We start from the raw sequence: 27,957 nt of genomic DNA on the forward strand, positions 1-27,957 counted from the left end.
AGGAGTTAATAGGCAAACAATAGCAGATGGTAGGAATGTCATGATGCACTACTGACATCCAGAGGCCAGCTTTTGATATTGTTCACGTTGTTTTCAGTTAGACTATAAAGCCAACTAAAAAGTCAGATTCATTACATTTTAAATATTCATGCATTTCATTAAAGTTAACATTAATTGGGCTACCATATACATTGATTATGTATAGACCATCAAGTGTTTAACCTCTGAAAGCTTCAAATGACACTATGTCTCATCTTGGATGACTTCAGTGAAATTTTCAGTTATGACCTGTATTAGGAAAAATTACATTCCAAATGTAAAAGAATTTAAAAATTCAGGGACTAAAAAAAAAAACGGAATATGAAAAAGTAGTGCCAGTTGAGTCTTACTTCCATACATTTGCAGAGGAATGTAACTTTAAAACATTTGGAAAAACTAATAAAAAGGTAGAAAGATCTCATTAACTGATTGACTACTTATAGCAGCACGTAAGCTTCCAATTACATATTTATAAAAATGTTTAACATTCAAAATACAAATTAAATTAGAGTCAGAGTGCTTTTCTTTTGGTGAAAATGACAATTTCCAGTTGTATATCATATTACAAACAAGATGATTGATCTCTTGAACCAGGGAAAGGTAAAATAGATGTTTTCTTCCCTCAGAGAACACACAGAATACTACAATACCAAAAATAGAATGTCTGTGCCACTGACAACTTTTAGTCCTGAAAGAACCACCTCTTAGTCAAGTATGTAGCTAATGCTATAGTATTTAATAGAATATGCCTACAGAAACAGAAACACATCCACCATAAATACATCACAGACCATGAAATACATTCTTCTCCCATGAAATCTAGCCTTTTGTGTGCTTTTATCATACTTTATACAGATTTCAAGGGGGGAAAACAACATTTCTTAAATTGTGAGCCCTCACTCAAAAGGGAATTGCAGGGTGGTTGATGGATTATTTTAGGGGGGCCAGGGTAGTAACATTCTTACTTCCACATTGCCTTCAGAACTGGCTAACAGGAGAGCAGCAACTATGGCTATGTCTAGACTGCAAGCCTCTTTCGAAAAAGAGGCTATTTCGAAAGATACTTTCGAAAGAGCCTCTTTCGAAAGAGAGCGTCTAGACTGCATGCGGAACTTTTGAAAGAGCAAGCCGGATGCTCTCTTTCGAAGAAGCCCTATTTACATTCTAGAACGCCTTCTTTCGAAAGAAGCACTTTCGAAAGAAGGCGTTCTTCCTCATGAAATGAGGTTTACCGCCGTCGAAAGAAAAGCCGCGTTCTTTCGATTTAATTTCGAAAGAACGCGGCTGCAGTCTAGACGCAGGTGAAGTTTTTTCGGAAAAAGGCTACTTTTCCCGAAAAAACCCCTGAGTCTGGACACAGCCTATGTGAAAATATATTCCATACTCTTTATGAAAATACACTTACAATACTAATGATATAACTAAGATGTACTTTATACAACATACAGGAGGCTCCCGAGATGCAGCCACCCACGTTCCAACCCCCTTTCTCCCCCCACTTATAACCATTTTTGTAAGTGCAGAAGGGGCCAGAAACCCCCGACTTATGCCCTTGGCCCGCATTTACAACAGGCACATGGCACCTATCATAAATGAGAGTTCAAGTTACAACGCCCCCAACTTGCGATGCTTCCCCTGGAACGAATCACGTTGCAAGTCAGGGGCCTTCTGTAATTTGTGTAAGGCATCATTGGAAAGGTTGCAATTTATTTAATATGATCATCTTGTCATTTTTTTAATCTGAAGTTAGCAACGTTGACTAATGTATGTATAAAAGTTTCTGAGGGTTAGCCAAGTTAGTCTGTAACAGGAAAAACTTAAAAAACAACAAATAGACACTAGTAGCACCTTAAAGGCTAACAAAACATGTAGATGAAATCATAAGCTTTCCTGAGTACAGCCCACTTCTTCAGATGCCCACAAAAGCTTGTGACACCATCTATATGTTTTGTTAGTCTTTAAGGTCCTACAAGTCTATTTGTTGTCTTTTAATGTATAGTTCAGCTATTCTACTTTCAGTGACACCCATTGCTAATACTTCAGGTACCACAATGGGAAAGCCAGGCAGGGCTGATGGCCCATCACAGTGGACTGTGATACTCCACACTGTCACTGGCTCATAGATGCTAGTCAACTGACCTGGTCACCTGCTACTAAACTCCATCTTAGACTCCGGAATTATTCCAGTGGGAGATGCGGAATCAAACAAAGGATACCCACTTAATGGAAATTGTATATAGGGCATGGGAGGAAAACAATCAAGGTTTTCAGTTTGCTTCTTCTCTACCTACCGCCCAAAGATATATTAAAACTCCTGGGAACAAAAGGACTCCAACTGAGGAGACTGGGGGAAGAATTGCTGGACCCAGGCTAGAGCCACATCTGGCTTTGTATTTTCTTAGTAATCTGCTTTATTCGTTTTGCTATCCCCTTTACCCACTTAAGTTTATTACTGTAACTATAAAAAGGTGTATTTTAACTTGTTTATAATATAACCCAGCTTATATATTTTCTAACAGGGGCAGGAAGCTATGCATACCTCCGCCCACATTGAGGAAGGAGGTGAATTTCATATAATTTTGGGTTTGTACTCCAAGTGTATGTCTACATTGCATTCCTCTTTCAAGAGAGGAATGCCAATGCAGCCGAAAAAAATTGCAAATGAAGCACAAATTTGAATTTCCCACGCTTCATTTGCATAATGGTGTCTGGGCGCTTTTTCAAAATACCCTATTTTGAAAGAAAAGATGCAATCTAGACAGGGTTATTTAAAAAAAAAACTTTTCAAAATAGCCCTTACTACTAAAAAAATGAGGTTTAAGCTTTTTTTTTTTCCAAAATAACCCTGCCTAGACTGCATTTTTTCTTTCAAAATAGGATATTTTGATAAAGCGCCCAGACACTATTATGCAAATGAAGCATGTGAAATTCAAATCCATGCTTCATTTGCAATTTCACTCAGCTGCATTCGCCTTCTTCTCTTGAAAGAGGAATTCAGTGTAGACATACCCCAAGGGAAGGAAACACCCGGGGCCCTGGCAAGTCCCTTAAGCTGAGTCTTCCCAAAGCTGATCTCAGTGTCTGCCTGCATACTTGACTAGAGGAGGCTTGTGAACCTGGCCCAGCCAAACCAGGTAAAGGAGACCCGGGCAGACAGACCAGATTGATTCAGTGGTATCTCAGCTCATCAGGGGACATTCCAAAGGGGGGAGGTTTGAACCTCTCACAGCAAGGTTATTTTAAAGGGGCCAAGCTATTGTCAGCCTTATTTCTATGCTGACTTCAAAGCTGGGTGGCCAGTGAGTGTTGTAAAAGTAGTGCCACAGAAGTAAGGATGGCATGGTATAGTATTGCCTCACTTCTATGGTGCTGCCACCTTCAAAAGAGCTGAAGAGACAGAGACCAGCAACTGCTGACTGAAGACACAGCTCTGCAGCAAGCAGCACAGAAGAGACTGGTAACACCATACCATGCCATCCTTATTTCGGCATTGCTGCTGGCAGGGGCTCAACTTTCAGAGTTGGGCTTCTGGCGAAGTCATTGTTCTCTACCTGCCCAGCTCTGAAGGTTGTGCTGCTGCCAGTTCTGCACTGCTGCTAAGGGTAGCAGTACTGTAATCCCTTCTACAATAATCTTTTACCCCCTCCACCAATCCTTTTTGTGTCAGGCCCCCTACAATTACATCATCATAAAAACTTCAGAACTACAATAGCTAAAATGATGAAGTTTTTAAAATCCAAATACCATGAAATTGACCAAAATGGACCATGAACTTGGTAGAACCCTAGTTAAGCTTGATTCAAAGTACTTCAGAATGTGCCTAACTTCAAAGCATGTGCTATAAGTCAATTCAACTTCAGCACAAAGTGTTTTGCTGAATTGAAGACTAGTGGGTTATAATAAAAAAATACAATCTTAATAAAATTGTTGGAGTTTTTTTTACTTTACAGTAAAAGAGTTAGGAAATGACAGTGGTCCTGTACATTTCTCTTCTTTGAACATATATATTATGATACAGTCTTTATAGTCAAATTTTCCCCACAGAATCCCTCAGAGCACAGAGTAAAACATACTCAAAGGAGTAGATAATTTTTTGTTATTTGTCTTTTACTCTCATCAGCTAGTGCATGTCACTATACCTTATTTACTATTAGAATCATAGAATACTAGGGCTGGAAGAGACCTCAGGAGGTCATCGAGTCTAGCTCCCTTCCCAAAGCAGGATCAATCCCAACTAAACCATCCCAGGAAGGGCTTTGTCAAGCCAGGACTTAAAAACCGCTAGGGATGGAGATTCCACCACCTCCCTAGGTAACCCATTCTAGTGCTTCACCACCCTCCAAGTGAAATAGTTTTTCCTAATATCCAACCTAGACATCCCCCACTATAACTTGAGACTATTGCTCGTTGTTCTGCCTTCCGCCACTACTAAGAACAGCCTCTCTCCATCGTCCTTAGTACCTCCCTTCAGGAAATTGAAGGCTGCTATCAAATCTCCCCCTCACTCTTCTCTTCTGCAGACTAAACAAGCCCAGATCCCTCAACCTCTCCTCATAGGTAATGTGCTCCAGCCCCCTAATCATTTTGGTTCTCCTCTGCTGGATCCTCCCCAATGCATCCATAATCCTTCTAAAGTGGGGCGGCCCTGGACACAATATTCTAGATGTTTCCTCACCGGTGCCGAATAAAGGGGAATAACTTCTCTAGATCTGCTGGAAACGTGCCTCCTAATTCACTCTAATGTGCCATTAGCCTTCTTGGCTACAAGAGCATACTGTTGATGCATATCCAGCTTCTCATCCGCTGTAATTCCCAGGTCCTTTTCTGCTGAACTGCTACTTAAGCCAAGTGGTCCCCATCCTGTAATACTACTTGGGATTCTTCCGTCCTAAGTGAAGGACTCTGCACTTGTCTTTTTTGAACCTCATCAGATTTCTTTTTGCCCAATCCTCCAATTTGTTTAAGTCACTCTGGACCCTTTTCCTACCTTCCAACGTATCTACCTCTCTCTCTAGCTTACTGTTACTGGCAAGAATATCATGGGAGACCATTTTAAAAGCTTTGCTAAAGTCAAGATATAATCACATCCACTGACTTCTCCATGTCCACAGAGCCCGTTACCTCATCATAGAAGCTAATCAACAACCAAATTCTGTACTATTAAATTCACTTTCAGGAGGGTGTGTGTAACAGTCATAGCTGTAGTATCAAAGGGTGTCTCGAACATTAATGAGTGCACTTGTGAGATTGGAATGTTTTCTAGGTGCCCAAGAAAATGAGAAATACATAATTAGGGGCCACCTGCCAAAATCCTGGGTGAGATTGATCAATTGTATTCACTATACAGCCTCCCAACTTTTACTGAAAATGATGCACAGTCCCCCCTGTGTAAACTCTGAGTGGCTAAGAAAGCTCCATAAACAAGTCTGTACAATTTTGCCTGTTAAAGACTATTTTGGAATGCCCATAGTTTTTACTTGTTTAGGTTCTTCTAGCACAGTAATTTTATCAAAAATTATTTTAAAAAATAAAGAGTGTTGTCAATTAAATACCAACTTAGATTTTACTACTCGTAATGCTTGGACTTTATCAATTCTTGCAAACACTATTCAAAAAAAGGTATATATTTGTTTGAAAATAAGAATTCATATTCTCAGAAGAATCTCAGCATAGTTTTTTACCTTTAGACTATTTTGTTAGAATGTTTAAATTAAAAAAAAAAAAAACACATTGTCTTGAATACTTCCCAGGTAAAACAGCAGTTTAAAAAAAACCAGTGAAAAAAGCAGTGAAAGTACCAAATTATGGTATTTTTAAAAAGTGACACTTCTGTTATGAAATGGATCAAAGCAGTGTTCCCTCTATTTTTTCCATTCATGTGCAGAATAAATTATGTGCAGATGTGCATCACCAGTAGAAACACATGCTGCTGTCTGTTGGCATTCCGCTAATCAGCTGGGTAGCATTTGAATGTCTTCTGGTCAGCCACCCAAGTGCTCATCTTAAAGAGAGCACTGAACCAAAGTTAACAACTTGCTTTTCATGTCTGATGACAACCTGTGGTCATTGTTTTCCTGGGACAGTGATGTGGAAGGTATTTTTCCTTTTCCTCACAGTGTAATCCCTGGACCAAAGTTTGCCCCCAAATAAACATTTATACAGTGTTAAATTTGGGTTCCACATGTTGCATAAATAAAGCAATAGCAACTTAGATTTTAATTAAAATTTAATAATTAAATTTTAGTTTATTTTCTAGTTTAATTTAAAAATTGAATGTATTGGGGATGCAAAAACCTTAAAATTCAGAATTATTTTAAATGAGCTGATGGACAACATCTTCAATACACATTCTAAAATCTTGTTTCACTTAGGCCTGGCCTACTGTAGAAAATTATGCTGGATTAACTACATCACTCAGGAGTATGAAAAAATCTTTCCTCCCAAGGAATGTAGTTAGCTGACATAACCTCATATTACACAACATTAGATACATGGAAGAATTCTTCCATTGGTGGCAATGAGGGCTACCTGCATCCACTGTTGTCTTCATGTCGTCATGATCAAGTCCAAGTCGAGTCTCAAGGCACTACAGTTCAAGTCTCAAGCCGAGTCTCAAGTCCCTAAAGTCACTTTCGAGTCAAGTCCCAAGTCGAGTCTCAAGTCTTAATTTTAAAAATGTCAAGTCACTTTTGTACAAGCCATCAATATAGGCATTTTCAGACAATTTATTCACCAAGTCGATTTAACAAAATTAGCAAGTCTCAAGTTGAGTCTCAAGTCACAAACAATGAACCCGAGTTGAGTCTCAAGTTGAGTCACCTAGGCGACTTAAGTCGGACTCGAGTTCAAGTCGTGGGACTCGAGTCAGCAACTCTACCTGCATCAATGGGAGAGCCCTCCCTTTGATGTAGTTAATGTCTAACTAGTTGCTTTTAAATTAGTCAATAGTGCAATATTATCGGGAGACTATTAGGACTGTAGCCAGTCATTTGGAGAGGTTTAAAAAAAAAAAAAAAAAAAAAAAAAAAAAACCAGAAAATCACAATGTAGTTTACCTATTCTCTTGGGAGGGAGTAGAATTCCAAATACCCTTCCTTCCAAAATATAACATTAAAATCAGGGTATTCTGAAATGTCTATGGATAAGTAAAAAAAAAAATTACATATATACATGCACATGATGTGCACTACAAAATACAGATAAGCATGCTCATATGCATACTACCTCCAAATCTGCATAATAAAAAAGTGGCTCCAGTAATTACTTAAAAAGAAAACCTAAAAGAAGTATTAGAGCAGTATTAGTGAAATACATACAACTGATCCAAAATTAGTCATTATATTAGAAGTCATTTTAATTGATTAATTCAGAATATTTTCATTTTTGAACACAGTAAGCCACAAAATAGCATTTAAAATATAGTGCAAAATAATTGTTTTATTTACAAAATTAAATACAAACCAACTCCTAGAGTTTTGTTACCCAAAGTTCATGTTATATTTGAGATTGTGGAATAGAAATTATGTGTATGAAGTATTTCTGAATGCAATTAACTCATTTATGAATTATCTATTACCAACATGGAGGTATCTTCCTTTCTCATTTTGGTAAATAAAGTTTCATAATAAAAATATCTGTTTCTATTTGAAAAAGATTTCAAGTACTGGAACATTATATGACTTTTTTTCTGAAGTTCATTTTACTAAAGTTATTTTGGAGACAATAACAGTGCAAAGTATTTCTATATGGAAAGTATAAACTTTTTTTTCCCATATGATATTTACAACCATTTCAATGTAATGACTTTTCCACCTAGGAAATTATCTTGGGGGGAAAAAAAAGTGTTCTAGCATCTCCTTTCTATCTATTTGGTGAATTAACTGTGTTTTGGTTAAAGAGCAATTCGGGCACAATAGTGTTTTAACTTGCAAGGTAACACTCCTTTATTAAGCTGGTAGAACTCCACTAGCTGAATAAGATCAGTAAATCTGGTGTGACCATCATCCAGTGTATAGAATAGCTTTCCATCATCTTCCAACTGTAAAAGAGAAAGAATAAAAGATAAATACTATAGTTCAATAGTATTTTGTAACCAGAAATTCAAAATATGTACATCTTTAATGAAATCAAAGACTTGTGACATCTTTGTATAGATTCATGCTCTTGAATTATTTATAGTCCACAGGGAAGGGGAGAAGTTAAGTATTCATTTATAGCAAATTCTGAAGTGACCAATAGAGAGGTCGTGCATTTTTTATCTTCTTGTTAATTTTAGGCAAATTCATAAGGTAAAAGAATATAAGGCTGAATATGTATTAGAACATTAGCTCATGACGGCTGCTAATGTCAGCCTATTATGCTTTTATTCAGTAAGAACATTAGATGATCACACATGGAAAAATTTAACTGGAACCATAAAAATCTTGAGCCTTCATAAAACAAGAAATGTGAATTTAAGTACATTCTCTCTCAAAAAAAAAATTGTATTTAACTACTGTTTGCCCTACACTCATTATTTACAATGGCCCGTGTAGCTAGTATATTTTATATAGCAGCAGGTGCCTGTATGTTCATGGTTATTTTTATGCACTGACGTAGCTTTTGCTGCAGAGGGTGGTTCCAGACAGGAGCCCTTCTACTGTTGGTTTTCACGACGGTGGCAGCACAATAATATGTTCATTGGAGCAGGAAGAGAGAACAAAGACTACTGCTGCTCTGGACAACCATGTGTATGCTAGCATGCTAACCAAAGGGGAAGAGAGGGAGGAGAATTGGAAAATACCTATTGTACGGTTACCTTGGTGTACTTAAAACAAACAAAATAAGATTTACAGGGAACATTTACAATTTTAAATTATTATAAATAAATATCCCCATAATTTACATCACCCCATTAATTTAAGCTAATTCTTTGCATAACAGAATAGCCTCAATTAGAAAAAATTGAATCTAAAGCACCCTGCTACTAAGACATTTGATACTTATCAGAAATATTGATCAGTTAATAAAAGAAGGCAATTTATAGGCAAAGTGGAGGATAATAGTGCATAAAATAAGACCCTAAAATGGTGACAGCATTGCAGCATCAGTTACTGCAGCATAGAGAAAAGATGCAACCATCCTTCTGGAAGGAACAAAATTTGTTCTCTTACCTGTAATTAGGGTTTCTCAGTGTAAGCAGCAGTTGCATTGGCCACAACTACTGGGTTATCCTACCCATTCTAAGTCTGGAGGCAGCTTCTAAATTCTTTTTTTCAGATTTCATCAGTCCAGGACAAACACTACTAAGTAAGGAAGTGTTAACATGTGTCATTCTATGGGTCTGAAAACTCCTATTTTCCAGCAAGAAATATGAAAATGTACCGTTATCCATCCAACTCAACACATGCATACAATTATCATGCCAACATAATAGATATTGCAGAGCTGAAACATTCAGAAAAGTTGAGGCATTTATTAATGAGAGGTTTGAATTTAATAATGTTTTTGTTATCCCCAAATCTGTCTACCTTGAACTGAACCTCAGTTCTTCAGCACATTAATGAGGAAACCATATTGCCCAAGAACCTGACATGTTGTGCATGTTTGCAAGGTTATTATTCTGAATGATCAAGCTTTTATTAGAAGAGGATTGTCTGAGAACCGATATAATTATAGCCTTCTTCTCTCTACTTGAACAGTAATTAGCTTTCTAGACATTAGAAGAGCAGTATATTTGGTGATTAATTGGTAGTGATGGCTCAGACTGAAAGCATAAATTGGAAGTGGAACATGCAGCAATGAAGAATTTTTTTAAAAGGAATATTCAAACATTTTCCAACTAGATCCCCTTCCCAATCACACACATATTTCTGATTCCACAAAATCCCTACAATAATTGCTAAATAAATTGCTAATTTTGGAGAAGTCAGAAATGTTGCTCCCCATCTATTAAATACCAGAAATTCTAGATCTGGTAGCCTAGAGTGCTTGTGCAAAAGCAGACATTAACAATAGATCGATGTAAGCTTCACTCATCTAGAACTTGGCAAAAATCTTTAATCCTTTGGGATCTGAAGCACCTGAAGCAGAATTCCTGATGTTAGTGATCAGTGGGAACCTGGTTGATGGAATCAATTTTTACATAAATACAAGTTTGTTATCCTGAGCCCTGGGAAAAGTAGAGGTGAGGAATTAGTTTGGAGGCACAAGTATCCATTGTCTAGGATTACTAGGCCACATTTGCCAATGCATACCATCCTTCTTTAAAAGCATTTAATGGAGATGTTAGAACCATCAGAATTTGATTAGAGAAAAAGTTGTTAAGAAAATAGATTTGGAAAGGAGCTGGCATCTATTTTAAAAGAGTGGAGCATGCCATCCTTCCGACTAGTGAAGGATTTAAATAATCATGTGTTTAAAGAAAACATCTTTAAAAAAAAAATGTAAATCTCAATGGCTCTACTCCATTCACTGAAATCACTATTTGGAAGGCATGAGAATTTTAGAACATTGTCCCTTTCAGAGCTACTTTTATTTTAATCTGGCTCTGTTTCTGTGCTCTTTCCCCTTCTGGCTTGAATTGTTTTCTAAGTTATGCTATTTTTCTCATAACTGTAGCAAAAGATAAAAGGAAAAGAGAAAAAGGCAAAGTAGTTTAAGAGAATCTTGTTTGTATTGAATTGATGTAGTTCCTCAATTTCCAAAATGGTATGAATAAGTGTGCAGAGACCTTCCAGATCATCCCATGGAAAAGCTGACTTAATTCTTGACTGCAAATGCTACCAAGCAAATATTTCCTCTTCCTCCTCCAAGGATCCTATTGCAGGAGAGAATGTTTTTTGCCACCATTAAGGATGAATATTACTTGTATTTTTTGTACAGTGCTTCTGTATGGAAGAGCAACCTTCAGAAGAGTATGAGAAATAATTGGCTTTTTGAGAGGAGAAGGGGAATGTCTGGGACAAAGGGAATGGAGATTTTCTAAAGAGGAACTACATTTTCCTGCACAGGAGAAGTTAAAGAACTTGGGGCCTGTTTCCTGAGGACAGGAAAGAAAAAGTGGTTTCTGAAGTTGGCAAATGAAAGGAGTGACTTTCTGATAGGAGTGAATCATTCAGTTTTCCTAGTGAATCCAAAAAGCTGTCTTCAACTATATACTGTCTGATCTAAGGGCTGGAGAGGGAACAACTGAAAAATATAGGTGAACCCTCAGTGGCCCTGATTATAGAAAACACAGTGTGCAGGCTAGATATACTACCACCTCATCTGTCTAAGCAGAGCAAAACCGGCACTGGTCTTCTTGGCTTAATGGTTCACAATGAGTAAGGGTTACAGGCTGGTTTTCAAGCACTAGATCAAATTTACTGTTGTGCAGCACAGAGGGAGGTGTCTAGGGTGCTGGTTACAGCATAGAAATGCCAAATGGTGGCTCTCTGAAATCTGTCACTGGAGCCAATGAGCAAAACTGTGTCCAGTGAGTCAGGGGAAAATGCATTTGGGGAAGGGCCTAGTCCTTCAGAATAGATAAAGCCAACAGGGGAAATTAATCAGCAGCAGGCCAGGAGATTTTGGGTAAAAACCAGTCTGGGAGGGAAGTTCTTTGTGGAAAGTGAAGTAGCAGTAGTCGCTCTTAGATAAAGCGTTAGGGCTAAAGCAGGCAACAAAAATGTATTTCAACTTAAAGTAGGCTGGCAAGAAAGTGGAAGAATTTTAATACCACCTCCAGGCTCGGTGGAATGGACAGGATAACCCCACAGTCACTGACAAGAGCATCATATGCTATGTAATTGCTTTCACTGAGAAATGAATGGGAATATGGCTTTTCTTCAGTAAATCCATGGAGGTTTTTGAAATTTAAAATGAATTAATTTTGAAATTAATTGATCTGAAAACCATTATATCAATTGCAACCAAAAAATGAAACTTACATTAAGTAAAAAATGAAAATACTCTCCTATCCTTGCACATAGCAATACCATGGCAACGTGTAGAGGAAATGCGGCCCTGGAAGGAAGCTGTTCCAACAGAGGGAGTTTTCTAGGGTGATGGCTATAGGAACAGGATGTGTGCCTGTGAACATGACTAAGAGTTCTAACCTACACAGGTCCATCTAACCAAAATTTGAGAAAACAAGGCAGGAGGACAGGAGGCTGAGAGACATTTAAAATTAAAATATTTCCATCCCATAAAAGGCTTATATTTAGTTTAGACAACAGACTTGCCCTCATCTTAGGACAGCTCACTTGAAAGCCCAAACAATAGTGCCAAACCTTATAACAAATCAAACAGCAAGTTCCATAAATGTTTAATCCTGGCTCTCAGGGTTGTGGCAACTGAGCTGGTCCCAGGATATCAAAGAGAAAAGGTGAATGGGGTAATATCTATTCATGACAGAGACAAGCTTTTCCAGTGTCTAATACTGTAGTACCGACATCTACCAGTTTTCATATACCAGAGAAATATCTTTGGAAGCATGGCATGCTATTGTGCCTTTATACAAAGTTGCTACTTACTGGTAGAATTTGAAAGTGCTTTATTTTTAATCCATGGCTCATTGACAAGACAAATGTTTTGGGATTACTTTGGCTATCCCGTACCAAGAAAACTCTAGGGAGAGAGAGAACAGAAATTTTCAAAATAAGCTTATGTTGAATTTTTAGAATTTTTTTGTAGCTTTCCAGTGCACACCATCATGAATTGCAAACACATTATTGCTGATCACAAATAATTCAGTCAATGTTGTACTAAGTTTAATTTCAAGAATTGTACTTTAAATCTTTGTGCATATTGAAAAAGTATAATTGGAAATACAAGCTTTTATTTCATCCATGTATTATCCCTCAAATACTGTCTCTATCATCTGAAAAAATACGCTTCTCCACAATGACAAACACAGCAGCCATTTATTTTAAATACACCTTAATATTAACATACAAAGTATCTCTTTATTACAGACACAAAAACATGTTGAAGAGTTTGCAATTTTAGTAAAGTTTTGCCCAAGATCTTGACAATGAGCAAAATCATAAATTACACAGGGGTAGAATGCTAAGAAGTGGCAGCCCATGATTTTTTACATAGAAAGATTGGAACTGTACTTGTGAAACCTTATTTATTTTCATCAGATGAAACCACAGGCATCAATTATTAGTAGATTGACAGCTGGCAATTTTGCCTAAAAGTACTTTGGCTATCCCGTACCAAGAAAAGAGAAGGAGATTTTCTATATTCAAACGTCCACTTGATACATTGATACTTGTTCCTTTAATTTCTCCAATAGCACAATTGGAGGCTAAGGGAACTAAGCACCTTATTCCCCATTTTAAAAAAAAAAAATCAATGATATCTGGGCATCTAACTCCCTTAAGGACTTACCAATCTCCACAATGCTAATGTGCCATAAGAGCATATGCGTAAGATAGCTTGAAAAGTTTATAGTTCAATGGAAAGCTTATAGGAAACATGGTACAAGACTTGAACCTGGCTAGATTGTATGCATAGATTTGCCAGCTGTAACAATAAGGGTGGGCAATAATTTTTGATGGGGGGGCCACTCCACGAAACTGGTAAGTGGTCAAGGTCTGCACTTTTTCATGATATTAATGGAAGAGGTGTGGGATCTGGAATGAAGGTTAGGTACAGAAGGGGAGCTTGGGGTAAGAGATGGGGTGTAGGAACTGGGAAGGAGGCTGGGTGAAGGAAGGGAGTGTGACCGGGGCAGGAGACTGGGGTGCAGCAAGGAGTACGGGGATTTGGACTGTAACCTTGGGCAGGAAGAGGCTGTGACAGGGGATTGTCTGGGAGAGGGTATGGGTGCAGAAGGGGGAGCAGAGAACTTGGGTTATATGGAGCAGAGCACAGGGATGGGTGTGTTTGGAGGAGCTAGGGTGCCAGAGGCAGGCTCTGGTTGAGAGAAGCTTACCTGGGTGATTCCCAGACAGCAGCCCAGCAGGTTTCTTGCCTTCTGTGCCCTGCACACTACTAAGTGCAGCCCAGCTGTGGGCCATGTGCATCTGAACAGCTGTGAGCCTAAAGTAAGGGAGGAAGAGAGGGAGGGAGTGGTACTTCATGCTACCCATTTTTCAAATAAGCAGCTCCCAAATAGGAGCTACGAGATTGGCTGGTGGCAGGGGCAGCACATGAAGCCTCTTCCTCTTCTCCCCATCCAGGCTTGCTGCTGTTCACAAACAAACAGGTCCTCATAGCTGGCTTTCCTGAGCAGTGTGCAGGTGCAGGGCAGGCAGGAAGCTTGAGTGAGGCTCCTGCTGCATTCACGGGCTGAATCTAATTTGGCTTAGCAGGCTAGATCCAGCCCATAGGTTGTGGTTGCTCATCCCTGTGTAACAAAGTACAAACACTAAAATCTATACAGCGGGAAAATTTCCCACTTAGGAATAAACGCTCAAACTTACAAGTTTTTATATTGCAGATCTCTATTAAAATATTCTTATCAACTATTGGGCTCTTCTAAAATTGAAAAGCGATCCCAGACTAGTTTTTCCTAACGGCCATTGTCCTGAGGACTGAGCAGCTGAAGGGGTTTTGCAGCAGGGGTTGCGGAGGGGTGAATAGATTGTTGGGGGGTGGGAGGTACAGCAGTATTGGCAATAGGATGGAATAGCACCTGAAAATTGCTGTGCCCTCTACTGCTTCATTACTGCTAAAATACATGCAGAGGAGAATAGGTACAGAACTAAGCAATTCCTAACAGTTGGAATGGAGACAATCTGGACGGTATGAATAAGAGAATAGAGGGGATAATCATCCAAAATTTTAAGAGAAACAATGAAAGAATCCAAGAAGAAAGCCACATGACTGGAGAAAATGAGTGGCTGCCTCTTGTAGTCACCATTAGGATGAGAACTAGCCTGTCTATCCTTTCCATGCACATTCTGGCAGGTTGTAAAGATATTGAGCAACTGTGCCTTCTACCCATAGTAGAGAATTACATGTGAAGGACAGGCTGTTTTATGGTAAGGAAAGTTGTGTGGAAACAGGGGATAATAGAGGCTGCTATATTTATTAATATAAACCTCAATCCTTTTGAAGTTCTCCCATCACCAAAATATAGGTACTGTTTAGTAACCATAAAGGAGGGTTTGGCTAGGGTTTGCAATTTTGGGGTCCCTATTAATTTTATATTAACTAAAATTCAGCAGCATGAACTCAGAACTCTCTTGCTCAGCTTATTTGGAGATGTGTCCATGGGGAAGAAAACAAATATAATCTATGCACAGATGCCTGTAGATATAACAACTAAGTGTGTTTAATTGATAGCCATAGAGCAATGAATATACTTTTCTAACAAGCTCTTCCATACCATCTAGTGGGCTGTGCAAAAAAGTTTTCTGTGTACAGGTCGATCCCAGGCATAACTCTCATGATATTTATAACTCTAACATTAAAGATGCACAAATTGGCCTGGAAAAAAATTCATTCTTACATCAAAAATAAGGCCCCTAGCTGTACTGGTTTAGGGTCCAAACTAAACAATATTATGAGTAATTACATCAGACTAAAAAGAGCACAGGCTGGAAAGGAGAACCAGGACTCAGCCTTGGCATTCATACTGATTATTTCATTTTAGGGGACATTTAGGGCCTACTCATTTCAGCAGCCTAGTCTCAGTTATTGGACCCCAACCTTTGTTTTATTAGTTATTTTTTAAATTAATTAAACCCTTTTCTAACCCCATTTTAGTGTCAAGTGTGGATTATTTCCTTAAGATGGAATCCTTTAACACTAAACTATCTTTGTACATGTTTTAGGAGCTTTTAGAGCTAATATAATGAATGCACAAACAAAAATGTGTTTTTAAATATGTCCTAAAACTTTCATTCTCCCCCATTAAACCCACCCTATATCTAAAAACATCAATCCATTCGTAGATTTTAGGTGTCAAAGCCCAAATAATTCTGATTTGTAAAAAATCCTGCACTTTAGCAGATGCATGCTGAACTGCTACTTTGTTAATGACATATGCTGCCCATGCATCAGAAACCTAGTAGTTGTACATCCTGGCTGTCAGCCATTCATTAAATGAAAAGCCTCCAAATAGCCACTAAGGGTCTAATATCAGAACCATAATCTTGCTATAGCTTCTGCTCTGCTTTAAAGCAAGTATCATTGCATAATATTAAGTAAATCCAAGATGAAATCACATCCCAAAGTATATATAATATATAACACCACAACTAATGTTGCATGCCAGTTACATTTGTATTGTATTCCTGAAACTCCACAGGAAGCTTAAAATAGGTAAACTTGGATTCCAAATAAAATGAAGATTTAGCCCCAAATGTTTTCAAATTTGTTATATTTCACCTAAACTGGACAAGATGTAAATCTAAGGAAGAAAGATGGCCTTGATATATGCAGTACTCACAGACAAACCTTCCAGAAAGTATACAGATTTTTAAAAAACTGCTGGAGATTAGATCTGAGACTCATTAGTATTTTCTTCATCCCCCTGAGAAAACAGTTATACCATCGAGGCGTCTCAAAAATGCTTTAAATTTTTAAATTTAGGTTAATTTTTAATAATTAGGTTCAGGACACTTTTCGCATGATGGCACCATTATCCGCCTGCTGCAGTTCCTTTACATAACAACCCTTGTTAAAACTATTAACTTCCCTCTTTCATAATAGTATGAATACTATTTATCAGGACACACTTTAGAATGGAAGCCCATAATCTGTTTTCATCTGCATAGTGGGTTTCATTGCCTGGAACACTTATCTTTGAACTGAAACCCATCAAGACTCTGCACAAGGAATATAGAAATTTGCCTGATACGTGGACATACCTATACAGATAACATCATCTTATTCACAAAGGCTCTAAATTCATGGTGGCAGTTCATTTTTTAAAGAGAAGTAACCATGTGAAACATTTGTCACGTATTGTATTATCAATAGTTGTGAAAGTCTTCTGTGCCAGCTATCAGTAATGTCTAGTGTACAATTTGAGCAGATACATCTGTGGTCAACACAAACTGCCAGTACATAAATTTGAGGTAGACCAGTTTCAAATAATTCTAGAGAGTCTATTCAACAAGATCCCTCACACCAAATGACAGGGACATCTCCCTTCAGACACCAGGGTATCATCACATGCTAACATTGCACGGATGTAACTTTGACAAGATATTCACTTTCTTGGCACAAATGGTATGGTTCTTCACTCCCCAATCCATTATCTCTCTATTTAAAAATTTGGTTCTGTCTGCTAAAATGTGGCTCAAATTTAAATCAGCATACCTCAGAACGTTACTTGCTAGACACGTTGCTAGAAATATTACTTGTTTTTATTAGGCCAGCTGCAATATCATTGCAGTGAACAGAATTCAAGGAGGACAGAGCTCTTGGTTTTTCAGCTGACAGATTCAGCTTGGTTTTGCAGCTGACAGGAAAATATTTTTGGTTGTGAGAGCACTTTTTGTGCAGGCCTTTTCTAACACATAATAAACTGTTAGATCAGTGCTATGAACGGGGATTCCAATAGCATTACTTTGAGCTCTAGAAAAATTTATAAGCAGCAAGATGGACAATAAGAGTTCCTGTCTGGAAGGCCAGTAGGAGGCCAAAATGAGAGGGGAACTTATCTGTACGTTATGGGGTTGAAGAAGTCTTAGACTTTAAAATAAATATACCACAAAATTCAACCATAATACAGTAAGTCAAGAGAAGATATTTAGAAACAATAATAATTTTTCAGAGAAGAATATTTAAAATCTTTAAAATATATCATTAGAAGACTAAATGACTCATCCTGAAATTCAACATTCTCTCTCAATTACTTTCAGACCACTGCTTCTCAGGCTCCAAATTAAATGGATTTTTCCAACTGCCAGTGCAAGAAACTCAACCTTGGATTTGAAAACCAACAGTGTTTTCTGATTCATCATTAGTAAGAGATGTTGGAATCTAATTTTAGATCCTGATCTTACAATTGACAGTGTAGAGAAGACTGTCATCCCAATTCAGAGCCCAGTGATTTTAACATGGCTTTGGGCAAATGCAGCAGTCCATCCATTCAACTGTAGGATCAAAGCTTTGGAGCACTATTTTATTGTTAAAAAAAAGACGTCTAATACAATCTAAGTCATTCTCCCATAACTCTAGTAATTTGAATGTCTATATTTTACTTCCATTAAGTAGATATGACATAAACCCTTGAGTAAGCAAATATGTTTCTGCATAGTTATTTTCTGACCATCACTAACTACAACCTAGAAAAGTTTAAAAAGGAACTAGCTTACCCATCTACAAGTCCTTGCTGTAAAATAAGTCGTTGAGCTTCATGCCTAGAGATTTTATGGTGAAACCACAGCTGAGTTCTATGAATAGCTAGAAAATTTAAAAAGATCTTTATTCTAACAATACTGTTTTATCAAAGATTGTTGCATCTCTTCTGGGACTATAAATTAGCTCACACATACCTACACCTGATGTGGCACTTTGAGAAGTGGTAGGACTTCCATGTGTGTTGAGACGTAAACAGCCTTTTTTCTGTGTGGGAGAGTTTAAAAACAAAAAGTGTCAAAGGTTTGCGTGTGGGAATAAAATTAGAAAAAAATACTTGGAAAAAGTAAAGTATTTATACCCGCCATGCTAACCCTTCTTCAACTGCAACTGAAAGAGCTTCTGTTGGATTTTCAATTACTCTGCTTCTATGTCCAGAGAAATCCATTGCTACCAAGGAATTTTCTGAAATGCTTCTCTGGGGGGGAAAAAGAGGGGAGAGGGATAATTCAGTTTGGGGGGGAAAAAGGTTAGGAGGTTTCTAAACGTTATTTTCTAATAACATTTTGCCAGTTGTGTTTCAAATTTTTGCAACTTTTTTCCCCTGAACCAAGTTTTCTTTCACTTTGGACAACATTTGTAGTTCTAGTTGTCTTCGAGGGAGATTATCCAGCTGAACCCAAAGGCTTGCCAGTCAATGAGATAAGTGTGGAAGGAAGGAGAAAGCATCTTGTTTTTTGCATCACTGCAGCCAATAATACCCAGTCTGAAGATACTTAAGCTACCAAAGACTAGTCCTCATCAGCTCTAGCTGAAATTATGGAATTAAACTCTCTAGGCCTGTTATTTATGGCTGATTAAAAGGGCTGGCATGAGTCATTTGATACAAACTTGTGCTTTGCTTACTTTAAATTATAGTCTCCATCTATCAAAAAGCAACATAGGTCTGAACCACAGTCACCAATGTTATTAAATTAGATCCTAACAAAATATTTGCACTTACACATGCTGAGAAGAAATGCCACCTTCCCTGAAACTCAAATGCTCTTACAAAATGAGTGAACCACTTCCAAAGGACTAAATATTTGAAAGACGATTCTATAATATTCCATCACTGCTCTGTGACTCTGATACACTAAGAGAGAGGGGAAGTCAGACAAGGATGCAATTTCCTTTTCAATCGTCACACTGAATAGAGTTGTTAAAGAAAAGATAAGGAAAGGAAACTGCAAACCAAGAAAAAAAAAACACAGCCAACAAAACAACCTTTATAATGGCTAAATCATACCTTGATGTGACTGCTACAGTGTGCTTTTGTGAAAATATAGCGATTCAAATGTCCCATCTAAGTTTAAGAGCAGGTATATGATGAGGCTACCTACTATTATGGCTTTTCAAAACTGCTACATATACACTGCTTAGTATGATTTGGCACTGACAATGCAGACCTCTTCTAAACATAACAGTGCTACTCACCTCACTGAAGTCAGTTCCTTGTGATGAGCAGGCTGAGATGAGGTAAGGGGAGGAAGAGAGATTATTCCAATCAGGAAGCCCACCTACCTACACTAGTAGGAAAGCCTATTAAATGCCACACATTGGCATGAACTCATCTATGCCCAAATGCTCTGCCATAGTATAGCCAACCTTTACAAGCCAAAGTTAACCATGTTTAGACAAGGATTTTTCTGCTAGAGCTCAAAGACCCTTATTTTTCAGAGCCACCAAGTAGTTCTGGAATAGAGGATACCAATAACAATCATATTTTGTTATGGATTGGCTTCAGCATCTTCCTTTGTGTTCAAAAGCCCTTTATAACACCACTAAAACCAGGCAAAAACTGAAATACACTTCACACTCCTGAAGGAAGATTTTTATACTCTACTTTGTTTCTCTCTCCCCCCCCCCCCCCATTTAAATTCAACCAAAATTGTTAAATATTTGAAGTATGCATGAATACACACTAGGCTTCACCTCACAGCCCAAACTTCCAATAAAAATTTCTGCGGGATAGCTCAGAGCAGCTGATTAATGTTAGTTTGCATCTCTTAGTAGATTTTAAGTTCTACTTTAATGTTAAACTTCTGGGTGCTAAGGAGGAGCATAAAAACAGCATATGCAAGTTCTTATATAAAGTATTCCTGACAGTCAGATTCACAAGTACCATTAATGTTTCATGGTATTGAGTGAACTTGGATTCATAAACAAAGAATTAAAATGAGCACAAAACACTTATTTCTGAGACACTCGCGTTTATAAATTGAGCATGATAGTAAATACACAAGCTCTACAGCAAGCAATCAGTATGGCCTGGGATATGAATTAATAGAAAAACCCCTACCCTTCTATAATTTGAAGCAACATGGAGAGCCTAAAAGACATGCCTCTGCAGTTAAAGCTCCTTAACCAAAATCTCTGGCCTTAAAAAGTTCCCACTCTATTATAACCATAGAAAGATTGCATTAGAACTCAAATAAATGGAAATAGAAGAGGTTTCAATAATGTGGATTAGGACATCTTACTCCTATAAAAAAAAACATCTAATTGTAATGACTTCAGCAGACATCACAACTGAAGGACTTCAAATCCAGGAACCATGTCCTGAGCTGAAGATTGGTCTGATGAATTATCATTTGCTGAAATTTTAACAAAGATACAAACAAGAACAGAATAAAAGGTGATGTTTGCCTCTAGGGTTCAGAGAATGGGACCTGAATTGCTCAGCGCTGGCCTTACCATGAGGCGAACTGAGGCAGCCACCTCAGGTGCCATATTGTGAGGGGAGGGGGGCACCACTAGGACCCATAGTGTAGAAAATTGTGTCTGCTGCTGGTGCATATGTATTCTCTCTGCTCTAGATGCACAGAGATGGTGGAGTGCCTTGAGAGGAGTAGAACAGGAAAAAGGCAGAATTGAGACCTTTCAAAGTTTTGGCCCAAGCGAGGGAGCATGGGGGCATCATTTGAGCTCTCCGCCTCAGGTGCCAAAATGTTGTGGGCCAGCCCTGGAATTGCTGGTTGTGAATTCTGATTGAGGGGTGTGAGAAAGTAACTGCATCCGATATTGAGAATATTCAGTCTCAAAGTTTGATCGTTTATATTAGCCCTTTTCCAAGAGTGCTGCTGGAGTGATTTGCATAAAGAAGCTGTAGTGATGAATTCTTAATATTCCTCTTAGCTGGAGCACGGTGCAAATACAAGGCTAGTGTCGCTCCTGCACCAAGAGCCACTTGGCACAGAAAAGGTCACACATGGAAACTGCATGCATGCCAGGGAATCAGTAATGGCTCCATCTACAGTGTCATTAAGGGAAGCTGACCACTGTACTTGAATATTTTAAATAAGTGCTCACATGCTTAAATTTAAAGTACACTAACATTTCTAGGATCACAAACACAGGTTACATTACTTCTGCCACAGGTTCTATTTTAGGTAGTTTATTTACTCAGTAAGTTATTACAGTACATACCACGGGTGACATAGTCAAAGAACTGCAGCCACCTCTACCTTGATATGGTTGCATGTAATTCTGATACAGCTGCATTCCATACTAAAATAAAAAATAATATACCTGTTCACAATTTGTTTATTGTAGGGATTTCAATAGTACCAACTTGAAGCATTAAATAAAGATAACTACACAGGAGCTCCAAAATACTATACAACGGATTTTATTTAGAAATTTTTTTTCTTATTAGCTTAATTATATTAATTATAATATAATAGCCTGCACAAAAAATAGGAATATTTGCCTTAAAGATATATATTTTAATTATTGTTTTCTGACTCTACATTTGAAGAGAATTTTCTAAATATAAAACTGGAATATTAAATTTTTCTCCCTCAAAAATAACAAAACAAGAAGTTAGCCAGAGGGAGTAAATGGCTAAGATTTTCATTTTCTTAAGAAATAACTTATACTGTACATGTATGTCAATTCTCGCCATTTATAGGCACCATATGACCCATTCTGCCTGCTTGTTACTAAAACTAACCCCTCCAACTAGTCAACTATGTTCTACCATCATAATTGGGGGCAACACCAGTAGCAACTGTAGCTCAAATTGTATAATGGATTTATTATAAGTCTATTTTAGGGACTAGAAAATGTTCTTTAATTGCATCAAGTACTCTGTTGAAGAGTTTGATAGTATATAATTAGTACACTAAAAGTACAGTACCATAAAATAAAATTGGCTAAAAGAATTAAACACAGTTTGTAGGAAAGATTTAACACCTGAGTGACATATCTCAAATACATTTTAAGGTCTCGGTCCTGCAAACGCTGATACATGAACTTAACATTACTCATTTTTATAGCCTCACTGAATTCAAGAGGACTTCTCATGTGCTTAATGTTATATACTGCATACGTGTTTGCAAGTCTTTAGTGCTCTTAAAGAGCAGAACGCCATCTTTTTGTATTTTACTGGAAATTCAATGTCTATCTTCTTTTTGGAAGATGTCAAAAAGACTCCACCGTGTACAAAATGAAGGCTTGTTATTACACTGAAATTTATCAGTAACCTGTGGTTCTATATTCTAGGACATAAAAAGCATTTAACATAGTAAAATGCTGGCAAGTAATTAAACTTCACAGATTTTACCTTAAGTAATCTAATTGCTGTCATCCAGCAGGTCCTGCTCTGCTCATCATCTGCACAAAGCTGCTTCAGATCTCTGATTCCTCCTGCTTTGTTGGGCTAGAAAGCCACAGCACATTGTTTAGCATTAATGCATATCTTGCAGATAACACCTGTTGAAATAAAAGCCACTAATTCTCCTATTTTACAAGAGATAACTGAATCTTTTTTTTAAATCTTAAAGAAACTTAAGCTTACCTAAAAACTGTGGCTTTCTTTAGCATATTTCTATCAAAATATTAAGCCTGTACCTTAAAACAGAATCCATAGTTTGTTGGTGTTCCAGACATCTTTTTGCCTGCCAAAGACATATACATATCACTACTGCTGAATTCACTGAAAAACTGCAGATGCCTTGGTTCCTGAAAGGAAAAGTAATATAACACAATTAGGCCTGTTACTTTATTATAAACTGATGAATGAAATTATAATAAGGATGTGGATGAAAAACAGAATATGCATATATATACACACTGTAAACTATTTATGATAAATACATCACTTGGAAATACATGACATTTAAAAAAAAAAAAAAATCGAGGAAAAATTCCTATCTAGTTATCATATTACCATGTAATGCACATACCACAAAAGCTAGGCTAACCTGATCATCCAGCACAGATAGAAGATAAATTTTTAATACTATTTCAATTTGAAGCTGTTTGGTGGGTAGCAGTTAGAATTGCTATACACACGCAAGGACTGACAAACTCAAAAAATTAAGATTAAAATCAAGCTATCTAGCAGTACATATTCTCTGAGCTTCCATCTCAAGCACATACCTTACTACTATCACAAACAATGCACTTCAATCTTAATGCTGCCCTTACATTAACTATTCTGCACACATGCCTTTACCAGCTTATCTACTCCCCCTCTTAAAAACAATACTAAATAGTTGGTTGTGTGGGAAAAAGGGAGTTTGGTTTAAAAAAAAATGTTCAGGGTTAGAGGGCAGAAGGTAGAGGTAAAGCAATGGTTTCAAGTGTGGCAAAATAATATTTTACCTGTTGGCAGAACTACTGTTATATGATAAAATTTGACATCTACCCCTGGAGATGATTTTACATGCATCCACAACTTGTCCCATCAATCAAGTTACATTATTTCAATTTATGAGCCTTATATGCATTTTGTCCAATCAGATCTGCATGCACCTAATCCTATTAATCAGGTTAATTTGCACCTGGCATTCATCAATAAGGTTTGTGCAGAGTGCATAAATTTTCATATATAATGTGAACAATGGCTAAAAATGGCCTCACATTTTTTAATGTGCTTCCCTGTTGCACTTTAAGAGATAAAACCCTAATTCCAAACAAGCTTTGTGTTAATAATTTTTTGATATATAATTTAGTGAAACACACCTCACAGGAAAAATATTCAGGCGGAGCCTAAACCCTATTAAAAATGCATGAGGAGAAACGAAAACCAAACTACACAGAAAATTAAAAGGGTATAAAACTAACCTGGTGTGAAATGTCACACCAATCGGCCACCTACTTTTAGAGAAGCAGGAATTTATAATCTACTTTAAAATGTAACCTTGACTGAATAACACGATGATTAGCTCGTCAACCAGCATTGCCTTGTGAAGAGATCAGGTAGAGGAATTGTTTTTATTTGCTGAAAGGAATAAGCAGCTCCTCCCAAAACAAACAAGGGATGGAAGGGAACACACTGTATAGCTGTTTTAAATGACATTCTTTGCATGTGTCCTAAAACACAATAATAGCATTCCTCTTGTAAACAAAAATACCATATTCGCTGTTTTCATGAGTTTATAAAAATTAACAAGAGTAAATTACACAGAACACTTTCAGGGAAACACTTTCCTTCTTAGGCAGACAGCTTTAAGAAAAAATACAAATAAGAGCATCAGATGAGTATAGTTTTCTTCTTCCAAATAGCAGCCTTCCTGATATTGTGATAGTAGAAGATGAAGTAACTGAAGAAATAAACAAAAAGGCCACTGAACATTCACCTGCTGCATCAGAGCAAAATGCCCCAAACTAGACAAAGCCAAAAAAAAACCCCACCTTTGTTTTCTGTGAAGAAAAATATGATGCACCAATGAGCTGATTTCTAGCAACACATACATGATATCTAAGCCCCAATGCTTAATGATTAAGTCTTAAAAAGTAACAACTTTTGAAGTCATTTTGCAATTTATTTTAAATTCCATTGTTTAAATCACATCATCAGAAGTAAGAAAATAAATTTTAATAATTAATGTCCAGTCACAAACTAAATATTAATTCCATTCCTCAAGGGCATAGCAGTAAAATTTCTTTTATTTACTTGTCTGTCCTCAATTAAATGAGTACAGCTGTGGAAATATGTTGACAACTAACACTAGTTCAGACAAACATAAAAAAATTTTTTTTTTAAAAAGTGGATTACATAAAAGTTCTCATCTCCAGTGCACCCTGTTTAAGACAGGTGTCATTAGTTATACTTTCAGTATGGACAAAAATTGAACAAAGAAAATATAAGGAGTCATTGATACATGGTGATAGTAAAAAAAGTTTTCCTACAAATTTACCTTTTTTTCCCCTGCAAATTTGCTCCTCTTATTTGGTTAAAAATAAATAAATGCTCTGAAAGACTGATCCAAGTGGTACATTCAGGAACAACAGCTAAGATTTGATTATGTTCCCACCCATCAGAATTCTCAACCAGTAGATCTGAAAAGCATAATTTCTTTTTAAAGAGCTCGTGTTGACTGACTGGAAAATAAATTTAAATTCATATATTCAGAATGAATCAGACTTGTTAGACCACAATACTTTGGTTTATACAAGAAATTATTCTGAAACCCTTTCATTACATATCCTTATTCCCACCAATCACATGTTTTATCCTTAGAATGGACAAAAAAGGACAAAAAACCCACCTTGATCCCAAGTTTCCTATTCATTACCATGGACTGAAATAAAATTAGTTAAAAGTACTGCAAATGAAAATACATGCTTGTCCTATGCTTACTGTTCTCTATCATATTCTAGTCTTACCTTTGATGTCCCTTTAGTGGAAAAATACAGGCCAGATCTTCTCAAAAGAAAGTATAATTTTTTCCATGATTTCTTCCCTGGCTCTTTTGCATGCAAATAACCATGAATTTCAGGATATGTGCTGGAACCTAGGAACATCTGAAACAAATATTGCATATGTATTTCCCACCTGAATCCAGCTTTTTCTTCCGTTGACATGCTATTCCATAGTCAACGTTATATCAAAGTTTAAACGTTAAATAGGTGAAAATACACACTGCAAAAATGGAAAATTATACAGATGCCTCAGAATAGTGAGAGCATCTAGTTACAACAGCATGAAAGACACTGAACAAAGTTTTCAGTAAGTAAAGAAGGTTAAATCTTCAAAGATCCATCAGACATTTAGAGAAAGCAATGAATACCACCATACAGAATATAAAGCCTAAGTCCTTGCATAGCTCCCTACAGTAACTCCTGCCTTTCAAAAACCTCTGGAAAGGAAACAACTTAAGTTTAGAAGTGACAGAAATATGCTATCATTTGGGAGTGAGGGAATATATCACCATTTATACACACTGATCCTCTCTCTCTGCCACACACAAACCCAAACATGCACACTTTGAGTATTGACTAAAAATTAAAGTATGCATGAAGTGACCCTGAAATCAGGGTTAAATTTCAGACCCCCAGGAGAAGAGCCTTTTTGTCCTAGAGAAAAATTTAGTTGCATCATTTTGCAAATGTGTTAGAGTGAGAAATATTCCAAGTCCTTGACAAGATAAAAAATTATTATCCCTAAGAATAGTTTGCAGATATCTCCACAATACATTACCACAATGTTACAAACATTGAAGCAAGAGAGAGGCAAACACCATTCATTATAAGGGAATTGGCCGTTAGTAGACAGATGAAGGTACGTATACTCCATAAAGAGCATTCCTTATTAGTTCAATGCATTGTCCTTGCTATTTGAATTTTCTAAAGGAATATATTATGCCTTTAAAAACTTGACAGAATGCCCCAAGAAATTGTAACAGACACTGGAACACTACACTTCCTAATTCAACCTGAAACAAATTCAGCTCCAGGCCAGGTATTCTCAATCTATTTCCCCTCACATAAATCTCTCATCCTTTGTGTGAGTTCCTGCAGCTATTCAAAGGATTTCAGACACCTGGGAAGAAGGCACCATTCACTCTTCTCTACAACCGCCCAATTGCTCAGGGAAGATTAGGCGCCTTCTTTCCTCTGCAAGGTGTTACAGCATCCTTCCCCTAATGCAGGTCTTTTCAATGTCTCTAAAATACTAGTCTTTTTATAGCTCTCAGCTCTGCCATATATGATATAGAGATAGAGATAGATATAAAAGAAAGTGTGGAGCCCTCTTGGGATTAGCACTCCATTCCTTCATTCCAAGAAGGAATGGAAGAAGTTGATCAAGGCAATTTCTACCCATCTACCTCATGCTAGCACATCCCGTTCAAAAGAATTAAATAGAACCATTTACCTAAAGGATGAAAATATCTATTCTAGCTAAGAGGTTCAGGTTAAAAAGAGCTTATGTTCTGCTATTAACGCAGTAATTTGTCTGAGACACTACAGCCAGTATCCTGTAAAGTCTTAAGCAGACTTTATATACTCTGCAGCAAATTGTGCATCAGAAATTCATGTTCTGCAGCAATATTAATTTTGTTGTAGCATCATACAACATCCTGCATGCCCACATCTTTACACCTTCACAAACACACACTGCTTTAAATATTGAAATAACGTTTTTTATTATTTTTTGTAATGGTTAGTCCACCTGGAGAGTGCCACGAAAACACAGCACACTATGAGCCTAGACTTTGCCCAATGTTTTCTAGGAAGTCAGGACAAAATAACTTTCCCCTCCTGTGTAGCCAGGAAAGGGGAATGCTCTAGTTGCAACAGCTCATGTCCCTGGCTCCAGAGTCCTTGGCAATTGTGATTTTCTGTACGCTGTCTAGCTCATGAACTTGTATTTCTGGCTTTCCCATCTCACGGTCTGAATTTTTAATGTCTGTCAGTGTCTCA

At 37.3% G+C, this 27,957-nt stretch overlaps 1 protein-coding gene across 5 annotated transcripts in view; it reads right to left on the minus strand.

Moving 5' to 3' along the window:
* Window positions 1-7,239: 7,239 nt before the first annotated feature.
* The window catches only part of GRB14 (growth factor receptor bound protein 14), an 88,376-nt gene continuing 67,658 nt past the window's right edge, over window positions 7,240-27,957 (minus strand). For 2 of the 5 annotated variants that reach the window (XM_075933511.1, XM_014580747.3), the window contains exons 6-14: window positions 25,921-26,058; window positions 23,158-23,268; window positions 22,871-22,966; window positions 21,733-21,813; window positions 18,626-18,742; window positions 18,462-18,531; window positions 18,282-18,369; window positions 12,534-12,627; window positions 7,240-8,077 (exon numbers count right to left, since the gene is read on the minus strand). In XM_075933511.1, the coding sequence (XP_075789626.1) occupies window positions 7,931-8,077; window positions 12,534-12,627; window positions 18,282-18,369; window positions 18,462-18,531; window positions 18,626-18,742; window positions 21,733-21,813; window positions 22,871-22,966; window positions 23,158-23,268; window positions 25,921-26,058 (942 nt within the window). In that variant the 3' untranslated portion in view covers window positions 7,240-7,930. Of the gene's footprint in view, window positions 8,078-9,191; window positions 9,324-12,533; window positions 12,628-18,281; window positions 18,370-18,461; window positions 18,532-18,625; window positions 18,743-21,732; window positions 21,814-22,870; window positions 22,967-23,157; window positions 23,269-25,920; window positions 26,059-27,957 lie in introns of all 5 variants that reach the window. The other 3 variants (XR_012905196.1, XR_012905197.1, XM_075933512.1) reach the window with 3 other exon arrangements.

Source organism: Pelodiscus sinensis, chromosome 7 (genome assembly GCF_049634645.1).
Source record: "Pelodiscus sinensis isolate JC-2024 chromosome 7, ASM4963464v1, whole genome shotgun sequence".
Taxonomy (NCBI): Eukaryota; Metazoa; Chordata; order Testudines; family Trionychidae; genus Pelodiscus; species Pelodiscus sinensis.